The sequence below is a fragment of the Hemibagrus wyckioides genome, linkage group LG15 (assembly GCF_019097595.1).
Source record: "Hemibagrus wyckioides isolate EC202008001 linkage group LG15, SWU_Hwy_1.0, whole genome shotgun sequence".
In the NCBI taxonomy this organism is placed as follows: domain Eukaryota; kingdom Metazoa; phylum Chordata; class Actinopteri; order Siluriformes; family Bagridae; genus Hemibagrus; species Hemibagrus wyckioides.
In genome coordinates, this window is record NC_080724.1 from 1,088,127 (window position 1) to 1,105,380 (window position 17,254).

Consider the following 17,254-nt stretch of genomic DNA (forward strand, 5'->3'; position numbering starts at 1 on the left):
AGACTGTATGTTACAGACTGTATATTAGAGACTGAATGTTAGAGACTGTATATTAGAGACTGTATATTAGAGACTATATATTAGAGACTGTATGTTACAGACTGTATGTTAGAGACTGTATATTAGAGACTGTATATTAGACTGTATATTAGAGACTGTGTATTAGAGACTGTATGTTAGAGACTGTATATTAGAGACTGTGTATTAGAGACTGTATGTTAGAGACTGTATATTAGAGACTGTATATTAGAGACTGAATGTTAGAGACAATCCTGTCCTGGTTTTCTGTATCTCTCATAGGGAGGAGCTAGAACGCTAGAATGGAGGAAGTTACGCGGTCAGGCCGAGGAGGGGCAGCACTGAGGCACAGAGAAGGGCGTCATGGCGGGCAAATCAAAAGAACAGCAACTCTCTCTGAGTGTTTACAACAGCCTTCGGGTAATATTTTAAAATTGTATATAATGTGAGCTTTGAGGGTGTATGCAGTATAATTTAAGTTTTTAACTGAAGCTATAGTGATTATTGTAACCTTATTTTATGATACTTCTAGAAGAGTTATAGCTAGCTTGCTGGATAGATAACATGGGCGCTAACAGCAGAATATAATCCGCGTTACTTTGTGGTTTAGTTTACATTTCTGTGACTTAGTTTACATTTAATTCGGTTTCACCTGTTACAGGTGTTTTTATGGTATGTTTAAGGGTCAGTATGGTTGCATGTAGCCGAGTGATGCTAGTTCGCTAGCTCCCCTCAGGAGCAGGCTTAATGCGGTGTTTTTGTTGTGTCCAGAGTCTGTCCTGTCCCTCAGTGGACGGTCTGTACCTGAGAGAAGCAAGCAGCATGCAGGAGCTTCTCTGCACGCCTTCATTACACCGCATGGACATACTGAAATGGATTTGTGTCCGGTATCTTAACACAAATTAACATGTTTAGAAGTTTGCAGTTTATTTTGACAATAGCCTGTGAACCTAAATCTGAAGTAAAATTGCATTTATCTGTGTGTTGTAAAGGATCTGTCCATCCCTGAGAGACAAGTTCTCAACTATCAAGTCTTCAGAGACAGAAGAAGTGGCAAAAGGTAAAGGTGCTCTGTTTACACCTATAAAAGTGTCAAATAAGTGTTTCAAGTTATATAATAAATATTTTTTTCCAAACCAAAACACAGAAATCACACGGTTTGGTCATGAACTGCTGTTATGTAAAGCTGATGATCAGGAGTTAATCGCGGTATGTTATTTTAACATAACTTTTTTTTTTTGCTGATTATTTGTTTGCTGAAGATTTTCACATCGCTTGATTGTTCTGTTGATGATTTTTCTCCTGGCACAGGGTTTTGCCTCACCTTTACATCAGCTTTTGTTTTTGGAACAGCTTTTAATGATTGTAGAACAGCAGGACACACCATCAGAGTAAGTGCATTTATCAGTTGAACCATACGCATTGCGGTCAGTACTTACACTATATTGCCAAAAGTTTTGGGACACCCCTCCAAATCATTGAATTCAGGTGTTCCAATCACTTCCATGGCCACAGGTGTATAAAATCCAGCACCTAGACATGCAAACTGCTTCTACACACATTTGTGAAAGAATGGGTCTCTCTCAGATCAGTGAATTCAAGTGTGGTACCGTGATAGGTTTCCACCTGTATAATAAATCCATTCGTGAAATTTTCTCACTACTAAATATTCCACACTCAACTGTTAGTGGTATTATAACAAGTGGAAGCAACTGGGAACAAAAGAAACTCAGCTGTGAAGGGGTAGACCAGGTAAAATCACAGAGCGGGGTCAGCGTATGCTGAGAAGTCACCAACTTTCTGCAGGGTCAGTAGCTACAGACCTTCAAACTTCATGTGGCCTTCAGATTAGGTCAAGAACAGTCTGTAGAGAGCTTCATGGAATGGGTTTTCATGGCTGAGCAGCTGCATCCGAGCCTTACATCACCAAGAGCAATGCAAAGCGTCGGATGCAGTGGTGTAAAGCATGCCGCTACTGGACTCTAGAGCAGTGGAGACGTGTTCTCTGGAGTGACCAATCACACTTCTCTGTCTGGCAATCCGATGGACGAGTCCGAGTTTGGAGGTTGCCAGGAGAATGCATTGTGCCAAGTGTAAATTTTGGTGGGGTTGTTTTTCAGGGGTTGGGCTCTGCCCCTTAGTTCCAGTGAAAGGAACTCTTAATGCTTCAGCTTCATACCAAGACATTTTGGACAATTTCATGCTCTTTGTGGGAACAGTTTGGGGATGACCCCTTCCTGTTCCAACATGACTGCACACCAGTGACCAAAGCAAGGTCCATAAAGACATGGATGAGTGAGTTTGGTGTGGAGGAACTTGACTGGCCTTCACAGAGTCCTGACCTCAACCCCATAGAACACCTTTGGGATGAATTAGAGTGGAGACTGTGAGCCAGACCTTCTCGTCCAACATCAGTACCTGACCTCACAAATGAGTTGAAGCTGTTATAACTGCAAAGGGCGGGTCAACTCCATATTAAACCTTACAGATTAGGAAGAATTAATAAAGTTCATGTGGATGTAAAGGCATTGCAGGGGAAGAAGAGTGCTGTTTGACTAAGTTTAAAAATGTTATCTACTAAAAATGTATATTGTTTTTGTGACTGTAGTTTAATGACTACTTCCTGTCTGTTTCTCAGTGGTGTGCACAGTGAGTCCTCTGGAGGAGGCAGCATAACAAATGAGGATCTGCTGAAGGAGCTGATGTCACCTGACCACCTGACTGACCTGATCCAGCTGATGAATCCTGTGTGCAATCCCTGGTCTGCTCACATCCAGGAGTACCTCAAAGCCAGACAAGCGACTTGGGCTAAGGCGAACGGCAATAAAACTGATGAGTACGTTTACACCCACCCTGATTGGATATAACTGTTAGGGGGAAAAAAAAGAAATTAAATAAGATAATCCTGATTTTAGTGCAATTATAGACTAGAACAACTATGCCTGAAACAATGATTAGAAAGGTTAGACTACAAAGGTTTGAAAAAGCCGTCCAAATTCTGATAACACCAGGGTTATGCGAGCATAAAATTTGACCCTATTCACATCCAGTAATGTGTACAGGAAAAAATTCTGCAGTATTTTAGTTGGAAAATTGGATTCTTAGCTGAAAAAACAACTCATAAACATCAATTTATGATGTTAATCAATTAATCACAAGAGAGAAAACCTTTTTTTTTTACAATTTTTTTTACATTCTTGCAGCATTTCAATCCAGGTTGCTACTCGTAATTTCCAACCAGGAATAATGAAAGGAAAGCATTAATGCATTATGTGCAATTTGCAGCAATTTTAAACTCTTGGATTATGAAATAAAATCAAATGATTAGAATCAGATTATCTGAATGGATGAAGGCTTTGTGTTGAATTGGAAACATGACATTATTTGCAGGTCATTTCAGTCTTAATTTTACACTTTTCTCGACATCCTGATCTTTCTCTCTTTCTGTTGAAGGAGTCCTCATGATTCAGGATGTGGTACACTGAACAACGACAATATAGCTGAAGCTACTGCTCTGCTGCGGTCCACTCTGTGTACATTGGAGGAGCTGCGTAAAGAAGTACGTCGTCTGGAAGATGATCAAATTGTTTTGCTTATTATTTCCTTCACACTCCAATCTCTCACTCATCTTTCTCCTTAGTGTGAGTTCCTGTATTTGGAACAGTCTGGCCCTGCAGCCTCGTTGTCACCCTGCGCTTTGAAAGTTGCTATATCAGACATGGCTCAGCTTATGACTGCCTTCAGTCAGGTCTACAACACCGACTTCAGGGGCTACTGCCAGAGATCACCTCCTGTCCTTAATCCAAACACAAGTGTCTTTCAGTCTGCACATCAACTCCTGCACCACTGCAACATGGTACTCATATATCAGAGCACTGGATTAAACATTCAGTTTTCCACATCACATAAAGCCTCAATTTTATATGAATGACTCGACATAAAGACCTAAAAAAAAAAAACAGTTAAATGTGAATGGTCAGTATGTTTTTTGTCCTGTAGGAATTAGAAGCACTGCAGCAGCTGTCTGAGATTTCATCCAGTCTGACCGAGATGGTGAAGCAGATACAGACAGGCAGGCAGTTTTGGGCCAATGGAGAGAAACATACATTGCGTGAGTACTATTTGTTTTTGTGTCCAGAATTTACGAGAATAAATATGAATGAGTTAATGAAGGTGACTTTATTACATATGGCTACAAACGGGAAGAACCTGCTGATTGTTTTTCTTTCTATTTGAGGAACCGTTTAGTTTCCCCAATAAAGAAGTTCCTCTGCTTGTTTCTACATGCACACTATTTCCATTTGAGTTGCCTGAAATGTTTATTAATTCGTTCTTTTAATTGTGGTTTCTTTTCAGCCAACCAACTGGAGGCCATGAAGAATAAATTCACTGCGTCTTTTGTCTCTTCGTGAATCATGAATATTTTTATCGTTACAATACTCTGACGATTCGGAGATCTCATTTTCCTCATAGTTTTTAAAAATCTGTTTCTACAGTTTCCCCAATGTATTTCCCTCATGTAAATATTTCATATGAACTACTAGCTCACCTTATTTTACTCCAAACTATTTTATTGCTAATATACCCTGCTGTAAATAAAAATAAATAATTTATAACAAACCTGATTACCTATATGTTGTACTTTAATACTGTTTTAAACACAAGCACTGTTTCATCACTTTGTTCACCTCCGTGAGTAGGCGTGATGGTGGGAGGGACAGAAAACAGGTACCAGAGGATTATTCTTGCACATATGAGAGCCTTTACAGGATTCAGTTTTTTAGATAAATTATGGAGGTAAAAAGGCAGATATCCAGTGCAGCAGACTTTCCTTTAAACACCCTGGGGTCCGTAGAGGTCAGTAAAACATGCTGTGTGTTCTCTTTTGTGTCATACTGTCAGTGTAGGCAATTGTTTCACACTTAGCAATTCTAATCATTTGTTTATTAGTTGCAATTTTTAACATTCAAAAAGGCAATATTCTTCATTTTTACATACAGGACAATAGTTATATACGTTATATGTCTTTACGAGCACGATCAGTAAAGGGAAACTCCACAAGTCAAGCACTAATTTTATCCTCGTTTATTTAGTTACTGAACTAAACCGAATTGATTGTTTACTGACCTGTTGGCCTATTTTTTATTTATTTTTTTGGTGCTTATGTTTCCTGGTGGGTTACAGAGCACCACCTGAAATATAGCGCTGTGGTGACAATTGTTCCTGCTGAAAAGGCTCTTTCGTGCGAGTGTACCAGCATGTCCTTGTTCTAAGCTATATCAGGAAATGAACACTGAAATTCTGCTCAGTTGTCTCATGTACATTTTTTAAATCTCAAAACCAAACGTCTTCAGCGTATAGCAAAAACAAAATTTGGCCCTGCTGTCCAAGTACTTTTGGAGGGGACTGTATGTCCAAGTTAATCCAAACTTCAAACTTTATTTTATCTGCCCAGCTCGTGCTGATGTACTTAGATACAGTCTCGCATTATGCAGGTGAGATGTAAATGGACCTCCACAAAGCCACACTATATGGTCAAAAGTATGTGGACCCCTGATCAACACCTTAAATGTGCTTTTTGAACATTCCTGCTTCGGTTATTACATTTTCTCATTCTTTTAGGAAAGTCTTTTTAATGGCTGTGGGAATTTGTGCTAATTCACCCATAAGAGTGTTAGTGAGCTCAATCAGTGATATTAGGCCAAAAAGCCAAAGGTGTGGGCTTCTCAAGTTCTTCTGTTTCATTCTTGAAAATGTCTTTTTGGACCTCAGGTGAATTATCATTCAGGAACAGGTATGGGGAACTTTTGTTCCAATGGAAAATATCTTAATACAAAGCCATATTACAGTTTTGTGCTTCAAACATTTTGACAACAGTTTGAGGAAGAGCTCAAACGGATGTGAAGGTCAAGGGTCCACATAGTGTCCATATGGTGTATTTAGTTTGTAATGAGATTGCTTACTAGATAGTTTTTACTAGAAACACTTATGCTGTGCCTTATGCCTCCTGGAAAACTAGAGCCAGTGAAGTATGTAAATCCGTATGCTGTCCTCAATAATGCCTTTCATTCTTAAACTAATGACCAGAGACAAACATCTCGCTGGCGCCTGGACATGAACCATTATGTGACCAAGAAGAGTACAGCCCAGAGCATGCTCGACATCTCTCTGCTGATGGCTAACACCTCTCAGCTAAGGTCTGCACTGCAGGAGGGCCCTGAGTACCGATTCCATCTCATTGCCCTCATCATTCTGTCCATCACACTTCAGGTCATTGTTGGCCTCCTTCTGATTTTCACTGGTAAGAAATCAGTATGATGACGATCATTATTAATGCAATAATTCATTCTCATTTAAGCAATCAAGTTTAGTATTTAGTTATTTTAATTTTCTACTTCACAGTCAAACATAACCTGAATGATGAAAGGAAACAACCTAAACTGAACATGTTAAACAATGCAGCTACGGTTTTTGTCTTCATTACTCTCCTCATCAATGTCCTCATCACTGTACTGGGTTCTGACACTAACTGGTGAGGATGCACAATTTGTTTACTTTTTTCCTCTCCCTACTTCGCTCCAATGTATTTAATCTCCATTTATTATTATTATTATTGTTATTATTAAGTAATTAATTAATTAATTTTCTCCCTCCCCTTCCAGATAAAAGGGCGTGCATTTGTGTGGTTGTCTGCTTGGTCAGTTGGATCTGGCCGATGTGGTCTGGATCCTTGGGCTTTGTTCATGTGTGGTGGTGGTGTCTCTGTGCCTTGGGTTGTTGGTGCTGGATGGGTCATATGTGGAGCTGCAACCTGATGTGGTCTTCTACTATGACCCATCAACTGCAGGTTTTAGGTACTATGCTTTTCTGCTCACCATGGTTCTGGAGTTGTCAGCCTGAGCACTCGGTCAATCTCACACTGATCTTTCACAATGTAGTTAACATGCAAGCCCTCCACTTGTTAGCCACTATGTTACCTAAAACCCTAGACAGGTCGATCCGTCTGGTACTGGTGGTTCAAGCTGCAGCTGTATCTGCGGGGTTTGCCATACTCCTTCACTTTCTGAAGTCTGGTGTGGATTTTGGGTGAAGCTCTTGATCTGAGTCCACCTGACCCAGTGCTTTTTGTTGATGGACGCATGGATGTGCTTTTCCTTCTCTTCTTTTTTTCTATTCTCTCTTCTCCTCTAATTATTTTCTTCCTTTGTCCTCTACCTACTTTTTCCTAACAGTCTCTGCCCAGGTTATATATGTGTATGAATGTGTGTATATACATGAATACTGTATTTTAGCAGTGTTTAACACAGTAATATTTCAGGTTGATGTACCATGCAGCTTATAAACTGTGTGCATCCATTTATCCATATTCCATGTTATCTTCTGTATCCCCCTTTACTCTGTTTACCTATTGGCTGACAATTACTAAAATAAATAACTAAAATGTTATCTTTCTTCACTTTCAGGAGTTATTTAAGGATGGATGCTGCCAGTCCTCAAATGGACTCTCCAGGGGATGAGTAAATTATATTTATACATTAAATGCATCTGATTGGAAGGATGATAAACATTCAGACATTTGAGGATCATGAACATCTGGAAATGAATAAAAGGATCTTAAGAAGCTTACAAAAACATAAACATTCATTTAAAATGTGAACTTCAGGACAAAGTTTTAATGTGTGTTAGTTATTTAGGTTTAGGCACGACGATGGACAAAGACGAATTATAACATTTTAGACACACTTTTACTTTATACCAGCCTAAATTTTTTAACGTTCAACAATGCTTTATTAACAAAACAAAAAAAAAAACAAAAAAGAAAAGAAATAAAATGATGGCTATTAAAAGGCTGATGGACAGCTTCAACTGTAACATTTGGGATACATGAATCAAAATGCCAATATATAAATATTGCACAATAGAATGTCTGTGATGTTGATGCAAAACTAGGTTCATGGGTCTAATATAAAATCTTTAACTATATAATGTTCTTTATATAAAAAAATGTGCTTATTATGCAATGAACGCTGGAATAGATCACCTCAAGGGAATCAAATTTGCATTTTTGGTATCTTTTCGCATGTGTATTGAATAAACAAGTAACTATTTACACATCAATCTTTTTAAAAGGGCTTTCGTTTGCAGACTCCATGTTTGAGTACACATAGTAAAGAAACACTGCAATGATGACGAAAACCAAAACACGGAGCCACCCTGGCACACCACCTGATTTGCTCCCCTCAGATTTGACCGTTCCTGGACGAGCATCCTGGAGGCTTGACCTGCTCGTGTAGGCTCGTGTAGCTCGAGGTGCACTCTGGTAGGCTGTTCGAGTGTAGCTGAGGATGGGCCTTGTGTTTCCATTCGTTTTGTATTCGGAGAGAGGAATGAAGAAGAGATGTAAGTGAGTAAAGGAAACCGGGCTTAAGGCGGAAATTTAGATCTACAATGCCGTCCAGAGATTTTGGCACCATTCATAAACATGAACGTTACACATAATTTTTTTTTAGCTTGAAGAAACTTTCCGTCTTTGTTGGAAAATAAATGCTTCTCATTAGAAGTACCTTTTTAGTACTTTCTAGTATTCTAGTAAATACTAGTATCTAGTATTTTCTGCCACAATTATTTATCCTCCTAAGGAATATTAGAAAATGTGTTCATACAATTTGTGATTCTCAAAAAACTTTTTCTCAATTTTAACCATACATGCACAATCCTTTTTGGTGTGTCTGAAATGTAATAATGCTTTTACGGTCATGTGACCTGAATAAATTTACGTTCATAATGGTGGTCAGGAGGGATATTCAAATAAATCAGCTGTTTCTTTTTAGGTGTAGGTGTGTGTTATAGTTTTATACTGAAATTACACATCAAAAAGACTTTTTATGTCCTGATGCTCACATCTGACTATAAAAAAGTGATGAATTAGCATATAATTTCTTTTTCCAATGGGAGAACATATATTACTTTAATGCATGTGGTGGTGTTTTTTTTCCATGAAGATTGACAAAAACTCATAAAACAATGTAAAAATATGCAAGTCATAAAAGCTTTGAGAGTATTTGAGATTTGACCAGAGAACTTGTCCAAGAAATCTTACTCATTTGCATTATCCACATCCTCAGCTTCCTCAGTGGTCCTCGTTCGTCTTGTTCTACAAAAACATATTACTGCGTTATTATCTGTGCAAAAGAATGAAAGTTCACCCATAAAATATCACCTATCTGCATGTAATGTCCGTTTAGTGTAATGAGGGTGTAACTGCGCACATTAACGTATATATAAAGTAAACAAACGGAACTTACACATCTCCAAAGTTTTCATGTTGCACCTGCAACCGACAAGATGATAGAGATAAGACTCACATAAAAATCACTAGAAGAGCTACGCAACTGTATCTAGGAGAAAACTCGAACTTACTGGTGGGCGATATGTAACGTATGTGATTTCTTCCTCTGTAAAAAAATAAAAAATAAAAAACAATAAAAGGATCAACCAGGTCAGAGCAAGTTCCTAAAACTGAAGTATGATGTTTCAGTACTGTGTGTGTAATAGTTATTAAGCTGTTACGTTCTTCTCTGTAGTACGTCTTGTCAGAAGATGGCTTGGGTTTTTTGGCCATGGCTTCTGCCAGCTTCTTCTCATAAAGCTTCCTGGTAGACTCTAAACAGAGAACATTGTCATGTTAGAAAGCACAAGTTAAAACTTAAAATAAATATTTATAATGCTTTATATTTCTATGAAACTTGGCTTTATGAACACCAGTTAAGAGTCAGGGATGGTGAGTATCACCTGGATATCATCTTTTTTAGCATGTGTACCTGCATACCAAGATCTTCAGTAAGGTGACAATGTCTTTGTTTATTGTCTTTGTTTGTCCGAGATCCTAAGTCTCTACTCAGTGACTAATCTGATGAATGAATTGCTGCATTCCAGTCCTAATATTACTGTACAGACTAGGCAAAGAACACGCAACACCCACCATGTCTCTAGACATGCTTCAAGGTCAGCTGATATGTTGGCCATATGACAGAAACTGTGAGTTCAACCATGTGGTCACACTGGAGATAAATGGCTACCTATGCATTAAATCAGCAAGGTGGGAGATGTCATGCTAAACTCATGGGGTTTCTTTCTCCCTTCTGAAAAGTCAGAAGTTCATAATCCCCCAATAAAACACCACCTACAGTCAGTAAAGGCTTCATCTGGACCTTAGTAAACTTTTCCGAAATCTGGGACATCAATTCTGAGTGTCACTCTCACAGTGCAGTGTGAGAAAAGTCCATCTGCCATGATTACAGCTACACAAATGTTATATTTTAAAATTAATTTTCTGGGGTTTTCATGTGGTGTAAGCACCTAAATTTTCTGAATGCTAGGTTTTTATCATGAACTAGTAACTATTGTTATGTAAAAAAATAAATAAATAAATAAATAATAATAATAATAATAATAATAATAATAATAATAAACACATTTCTCTTACCCACAATGGGTCCATGGTTAATCCCATAATCGTCCAGGAGTTTACAGAGCTCATCAGAAGACTTCGAGCTTAATGAGGACATGATTGTATCTACAAATCACATAAAGAAAAAAAGGGAGTCGCTTATATGCAAATGGTTTGGAAATGCTTATTAATGCTTCAATTATCCAGAAGTGTAGCCAAAATTCAGCTAAAACTAACTAAGCTACCAAGTATATCCCTGATCGTTTGAGCCTGTGGTTGAAAAAAATCAATTTTAATTAAAGCTTTTTTTTGTTTGTTTATAAGATACTTTGATACCTCTATTTTTTAAATAAAACATAGTATAGTTAACCAAAACAATGTACAAACATTTCTATTCACACAGAGTCCTGACCTCAACACCTTTGGGATGAAATAGAGCGGAGTCTGGAGCCAGGCCTTCTTGTCCAACATCACTGCCTGACCTCACAAATGACCATGCTTCTAGAGGAATGGTCAAAGGGCAGGGCAGGACAACTCCATATTACATTCATGTGCATGGAAAGGCAGATGTCCCAAACTTTTGAACTGGCTCACAGTCTCCGCTCTAATTCATCCCAAAGGTGTTCTATGGGGTTGAGGTCAGGACTCTGTGCAGGCCAGTCAAGTTCCTCCACACCAAACTCCATGTCTTTATGGACCTTGCTTTGGTCACTGGTGTGCAGTCATGTTGGAACAGGAAGGGGTCATCCCCAAACTGTTCCCACAAAGAGCATGAAATTGTCCAAAATGTCTTGGTATGAAGCTGAAGCATTAAGAGTTCCTTTCACTGGAACTAAGGGGCCGAGCCCAACCCCTGAAAAACAACACCTGAACTCAATGACTTGGCGGGGTGTCCCAAAACTTTTGGCAAAATAGTGTATATGACACCCAATGTTGTCCTTCATGTCCACAGTCCATGAGGATGCAGATCGAACTGCTGAAGAGACATGTCCAGGTTTCTTCTATTCTTTTTTTAACTACTAGAACTAAATTTAAATACTAGATTAAAGAAAACTAAAACAGTAGGTAATATTGTTGCCAGGGTTACAACAACATTATGCATACGAAGTAGCAAGCTAAGGTTTCATTTAGAGTAAAAACCAGGGTAGGAAATAAAACTAATTGCAGCTGGGAACATCTGGAACTCCTTCCTGCACATGCGCGGTACGGACTGTGTTAGCAAATGAGGCACAGTATCCACGGCGCTTAATAGACTGTGGGAGTAGAAAAGGAAATGCTGTGTTTATTAACACAGAGACACCTTTCTACTATGTTCTAGACACCTATATAATAATAATAATAAAAATATAAACAGCTGACTTCTAGCTAAATCCCTGTCCGCAGCTGGTTTGCTAGCTAGTAAGTGTTAGCTTAGCTGGCTACCTGAAGTGCTCTGCGACATTAAGTGAAAACAAAACTACTACATAAATAGAGGTTTTAAGAATCGGTGTTCATTATAATTACGGTTGTTCCGTGCTTCTTAAATAACAGAAAGTAAATGTAGTAACGTTTATAAGGTGTACTCACCTGTGGGCGCGCTTCTGTTGGGAGTGCTAACTTTCCTAGCACGGTGCCGTGAGCTGGGCGGCTCCCTCCCCACCTCCCCCACGCAGGACGGAATGGGAGTGGAAATGTGAGACTAGTCTCAATCCGACTTTCGTAATTATTCACGGACGGACATTTTATTTTGCGACATTACTGTGAAGATCTGCCCACGAGCTGTTATAAACCTGCAATGCTGACTTAAGGCCTTTAGGATTAAATGATCCCCACGAACACCCAGATCCCTCCAACTCCAGGGTTTAATAAATCAACTGGATCGCTGGATCTGTGTGATATGGGGTTTTCTTTTCTTCCAGGTTAGATATTCGGGTTTGTGGGAGTAAAATACGGTATATTAAAGTAATCTGTGCAATTTAGTAAAGGCAGACAAATGGAAATGGGCGATATTAAGTTCTCTGACCACACCGAGCAGTCAGAACTGTCCCTATGTTCCTTTTGGTCAGCGCAGTAGAAAGGTAATGAAACTTTATTTTCACATGGATCTACTCAGGAATTATATTTAATGCTTTTTAGAAAGCAGATGAATATTAGGTATTTTCCAGGTCAGAGAGACTGTTGATATCTTAAGTATTATACACCAATCAGGCATAACATTATGACCACATGCCTAATATTGTGTTGGTCCCACTTTTGCTGCCAAAACAGCCCTGACCCTGACTATATGTAACTTTTAAACATTTTTACCCATTCTGAGTCAAGATGTCAACTTGGATAAGTGCAGGATTAAGCAGATGAACAGGTGATCCTTTTAAAGTGGCCAGTGAGTGTAGATAAGTTTTCATCCTATTTTTATCAAAATTTAGGTATTTCATAATGGCAGATTTTTTTTTCCCTGAAAGGTCCAGAAAATACAATAATTTTGTTCATCAATTTTATATATATATATATATATATATATATATATATATATAATTATTAATATATATATATATATATATATATATATATATCTCTTTCTGGTTCTTCCATTTTTGAAAAAGTGAAAAACAGCTCAGGATAATATTAATAGACATACTGAGTTGGATACCAGCTGCGGTTTATTATTTGGTTCTTTCGTATTGTTTAGAAAGTAACTAGTACTAGTATTATAACACCAGTTTTTAAATGCTTACTACAATGGATATAAAAAGTCTACTTGTTAAAATGACAGGTTTCTGTGATATAAAGACCAAGATAAAACATTCCAGAACTTTTTCCACCCTCAGTGTGAAATTACTGTCATTTATACGTAATTTGAAACATTTTGGGGAAAAGTTGCTGTAATTTGGTTCAGAATGAACCACAAATCTCAAGTTCTGATTATACTGCAGTTATCAATTAAATTATTCCTAGTCATCGCCACAGAAAAATACAAGCTCAACGAAAATCACCATGGACCACGTGGCAGAAAGTATTATGATCAGATGAGACCGATTCCAAAAGTTATAATTCCATAATTGCAAATTAGAAAAAAACTAGGGGGGGAAAAAAAAAAAAAAAAAAAAAAAAAGAAAAAAAAAAAAGAGTGGCTTGTCAAAGAATCACCACAAGCTACAAGTTTGAGTTGACAAAAATACTTAAGACAAAACTTTATTGATTATCAAAATACTGTAACAGTTTTTTAAACATTGATTTTTTTATTATTTATTTATTTATGCAATACTGGTAATACAAGGACATAAAGAAATGAGTCAGACGAGTGAGAGCAAGTGCAACAGGGAGGAATCTTTCCAAAGACAAAAAAATGAAATTTGCATTTATAAATCAAGAATAATTATTGGAGAAAAAAAAAATAATTCTTGTCCCTTTTAATTCGTCTCTGGCCCAATGAATCTATAATTTATTTTATGGCACAGATGTCTTACTTTTTAATCTGATGTTACAAGGTTCTCATCATTGAAAGGTGACGGTGCTCAGCTCTACAAAGTGCAATGGAAAAGAAAAAAGTCACACACCAAAGAAAATGGGTAAAACCACAAAACCGGCACCAGTTCTGAACCCGTTGTGTGAAATTCACGAGCGGTATTACAGAGTACTACTGTCCTGTCGCTCAAGCCAAACTGTGCTCATCTGTTCTGCTGCTAATGACCGTTTAACTCTCATCTTAAGCAGGCAAGTGCACTGCTGCAGTGATCTCAAGTCCAATCAGTAACTCACTGGATTAGACCTTGAAGAACATAACCTGCACCCGCCTAAACAGTACTGCTGAATGCAATGGCTGTGCTAAGAGTATGAAATCAGACAAATTGAAAAAAAGTAGTACAAACTAAAGGGGAAAAGAATGAGACAGCAAGAGAACATTCAGTGTTTATGTATCATTTGTATGCAGGAATCTTGCAGTGGCTGCTTATAAACTGAGGCACTGGCATTAGACAGTGATGTGGTATGGGCTCCCAGGAATATGCTCATCACCCCATTTCACCACCAGGATGTACTCGCCCTTCTCTTTCAGCTGGTAGGACACGTTATAGAGTCGGTTGCCAAGGTGCTTAACCAGAATCTCTTCACAGGGTACTTTAGGACCATCCACTCCAACCAGAAGCATGTTACGTCCTGTCAAATAAGCCAAAAAAAAAAACCATAAATGTAAAAGGTTTGTTTTGTTGAGACAAGCCCATCTTAACCAAATTCCTACTGTAGGTGAACCTACAAGTTCATACAGAGTCATAGTGAAGACATACCTGCTTTGCTACAGTCCACACTGAAGCTATTTTTCTGGTTAATGAAGCCCTTTGTGAGCCCCAGGCCCTTAGCCACCACACGGCTGGCATCGGAGCTACCGCAGCCTGGTGCTGCCTGCTGGGTGGAGGACACGCTACGGGTTACAGGATCAACCAATACTGAAGAGGTCTCATGCATGCTGTGGCTAGTGACCAGACGGGAACCTATACAAGAGAAGAGTCATTAAATTACAAGCATAAATGCAAAAAAACAACAGCACTAGATAAATGCAACAAACAAAATTATGCAGATCATACAGATGTAGATTATAATCCAAATATTCTATCTGTTTTAAGGGAAAGCAGTGGGAAATAATAAAACAGAATAAGGATATACATTTCTTACCAGTTATTTTAGCCTTGAAGGGGCTGCCTACAATGTGGTATGGTCCGCCATATTTAATAGAAATTAGGTAGTTTCCGGGAGCCATTGGTGTGTAGGTGACCTTGTATCCTTCTGGGCATTCCTGACAGTCCATCTTCACCTTTGACGGTCCATCAATAGTCACAGCCAGTGCTCCAGGACCGGCTGAGCTTGTGTTTACAACGAATTCACATGGTGATCCTGCACAGGAGGAAAAGAGGGGCATTTACACATCAGTTTTATGCTGTGTCACAAATGTCCAGTTAGATCCTCAGGGTTCTCAGAACACACATACCAGTGGTGCCTCCCTCTAGACCAGCTCCATAAGCAGACACCATTCCTGGGTCTCCGGCTTGGCCCGTCTCTCCCACACGGATCTTGAAGGGACTTCCAGGGATGTGAGAGCCATTGAATTTCACATCAATCAGGTACAAACCATTCTCCCTGGGAATGAACCTCACTGCATATTTATCTGTAAGACCAAAAAAATGTGGGAAGCAGGGTACAATCAGTTGACTGATCAAGAGTATTTTAGTCCATGAGGAAAAGGCATTTAACTATTTATCTTGAAGTTTTGCATAGCCTGGAGAATTATCAAAAAAAACACACACCACACATTAAAAAAATACTTTGAGTTGCTCATTCAAGACAGCTGAGCTCCACAATTATTACCTTCATCGATCTCAGTGACGCAGCACTCTTCCAAAGCCCCTGATGGGCTGTGAACTTTAGCGTCTATGACTCCCTTTGCTCCGTTGAGACTCACGGCAAAAGAAGCCGGCTGGTTCACCTTCAAACCGGACTCCTGCGTTCACATAACACTTCACAAATCAACTAGCCATCGAATACACAGCACAACACTGTAGGGTTGGTCAAAGCCCGTCAATAAAACACTGAGTACTCGGTTAAACATTCTACAGAAGTAGGACCATCATCGCTTACCTTCAGGCTAACAGAGTTAAAGAGAGGCTAAATGAGAACATTACAAGTCTCAATAAAGAGGATTCTTGTTATTGCAAAAAAAAAAAAAAAAAAAAAAAAAAAATGAACAGACATGTATAAACTGGGAGAAAAGAGCTCTCTTTAACTCTTTAGCCCATGGTTTCCATCCCTGCAGGCCATGTAGGGAGGGAAGTAAAACTGTTGGGAGCCTTTAGGACAAGGCACGAGAAATACAAACAGTCCTGCAGTATCCCACAATCCCCATCAACCCTCAACACAGCAGCAGCAGATCATACTGACTTGACACGTACATTTACATCCTCACTAAGTTTCCATTAAAGAAAATGTCTTAAAAAAAAAAAAAAAAAAAAGTTTTATCAGCATCCCATCAGATTCAACATTACATTAACCAAATCTTTTCATACTGATAAGTAGCAAAGAAAAAAAAAAAAAAAAAGTCAACAAAACCTTAATTCCACTCAATTTTTCCTCCTTCCTACCTCACGAGTAAACACAAGAGAAGCTCATGTGTCTGCTAATGGGAAATAAACGAAATCTTTCAGAGATTTTTTTTTTCTTTTTTTTTTTTCCAGAGAATCTTTCAACCTTTTTAAGATTTCACCCTTCTCCCCATGATTTTACTACAAGTCTGTGTCTGAACTTTGTGCTGCTGTGCTGAGTGTCCACTGGGAATTGTTTGGGTGGACAAATGTCTGTCTTCCTCGAAGCCTCACCTGAAGACTGGCAACAGTAAGGCGACGGGCATCATCGGAGGGTGAGGCGACAGGCACCACAAAGGGACTGTCGGGGATGTGCTCATCGTTGAACTTGATGGACACTTCATAGTCTCCTGCAAAGCAAGTCCAAAATCAGTAAGCTATATGCTCCACAAACAGTCATATTACTTGTCATAAGAAAAACCAAAGGAGTGAAAGGTTAAACCGGACTCGGTCACTCTCTCACCAGGCTCCTGGACAATGTAAGACACGCCGCTTGAGCCATCCTTGCGGTCTTCAAAAGCGATCTCTGCTTTGCTGGGTCCCTCCACAGCAATGGATAAACCTCCAGCTCCAGCCTCACGAGTCCATATGCTGAATTCAGCTGAAAGAAGCAGGATGAGAAAAATGTCACTTTCTCCCCTCACAAATCTACAGAATTGTCCTTGCACTTTAAAAATCA

At 38.8% G+C, this 17,254-nt stretch overlaps 4 protein-coding genes across 7 annotated transcripts in view; 2 read left to right on the forward strand and 2 right to left on the reverse strand.

The window, feature by feature from the left end:
• The first annotated feature begins 337 nt into the window (after positions 1-337).
• Positions 338-4,638, forward strand: haus7 (HAUS augmin-like complex, subunit 7). The gene is made up of 10 exons (XM_058410350.1): positions 338-438; positions 790-905; positions 1,011-1,078; positions 1,166-1,227; positions 1,330-1,409; positions 2,657-2,854; positions 3,472-3,577; positions 3,659-3,874; positions 4,018-4,129; positions 4,375-4,638. The coding sequence occupies exons 1-10, from the start codon at positions 382-384 to the stop codon at positions 4,428-4,430; spliced, it is 1,071 nt and encodes a 356-aa protein (XP_058266333.1). The 5' UTR covers positions 338-381; the 3' UTR covers positions 4,431-4,638.
• Positions 4,639-4,681: 43 nt separating this feature from the next.
• si:dkey-93l1.9 (uncharacterized protein LOC562339 homolog) lies at positions 4,682-7,850 on the forward strand. Its single transcript, XM_058410354.1, has 4 exons — positions 4,682-4,875; positions 6,106-6,319; positions 6,421-6,550; positions 7,482-7,850. Exons 1-4 carry the CDS (start codon positions 4,810-4,812, stop codon positions 7,537-7,539), a joined length of 468 nt encoding a protein of 155 aa, XP_058266337.1. The 5' UTR covers positions 4,682-4,809; the 3' UTR covers positions 7,540-7,850.
• On the reverse strand, positions 7,672-12,189 carry emd (emerin). The gene is made up of 7 exons (XM_058410353.1): positions 12,035-12,189; positions 10,505-10,594; positions 9,589-9,681; positions 9,439-9,473; positions 9,324-9,349; positions 9,119-9,172; positions 7,672-8,369 (listed from the first exon to the last, which is right to left on the reverse strand). The coding sequence occupies exons 2-7, from the start codon at positions 10,584-10,586 to the stop codon at positions 8,126-8,128; spliced, it is 534 nt and encodes a 177-aa protein (XP_058266336.1). The 5' UTR covers positions 10,587-10,594; positions 12,035-12,189; the 3' UTR covers positions 7,672-8,125.
• Positions 12,190-13,607: 1,418 nt separating this feature from the next.
• Positions 13,608-17,254, reverse strand: part of flna (filamin A, alpha (actin binding protein 280)) — a 28,991-nt gene continuing 25,344 nt past the window's right edge. For all 4 annotated transcript variants that reach the window (XM_058409961.1, XM_058409960.1, XM_058409957.1 and 1 more), the window contains 7 exons: positions 17,039-17,176; positions 16,810-16,925; positions 15,806-15,938; positions 15,429-15,605; positions 15,116-15,334; positions 14,731-14,934; positions 13,608-14,602 (listed from right to left, as the gene is read on the reverse strand). In XM_058409961.1, coding sequence (XP_058265944.1) covers positions 14,418-14,602; positions 14,731-14,934; positions 15,116-15,334; positions 15,429-15,605; positions 15,806-15,938; positions 16,810-16,925; positions 17,039-17,176 — 1,172 coding nt within the window. In that variant the 3' untranslated portion in view covers positions 13,608-14,417. The remainder of the gene's footprint in view (positions 14,603-14,730; positions 14,935-15,115; positions 15,335-15,428; positions 15,606-15,805; positions 15,939-16,809; positions 16,926-17,038; positions 17,177-17,254) is intronic.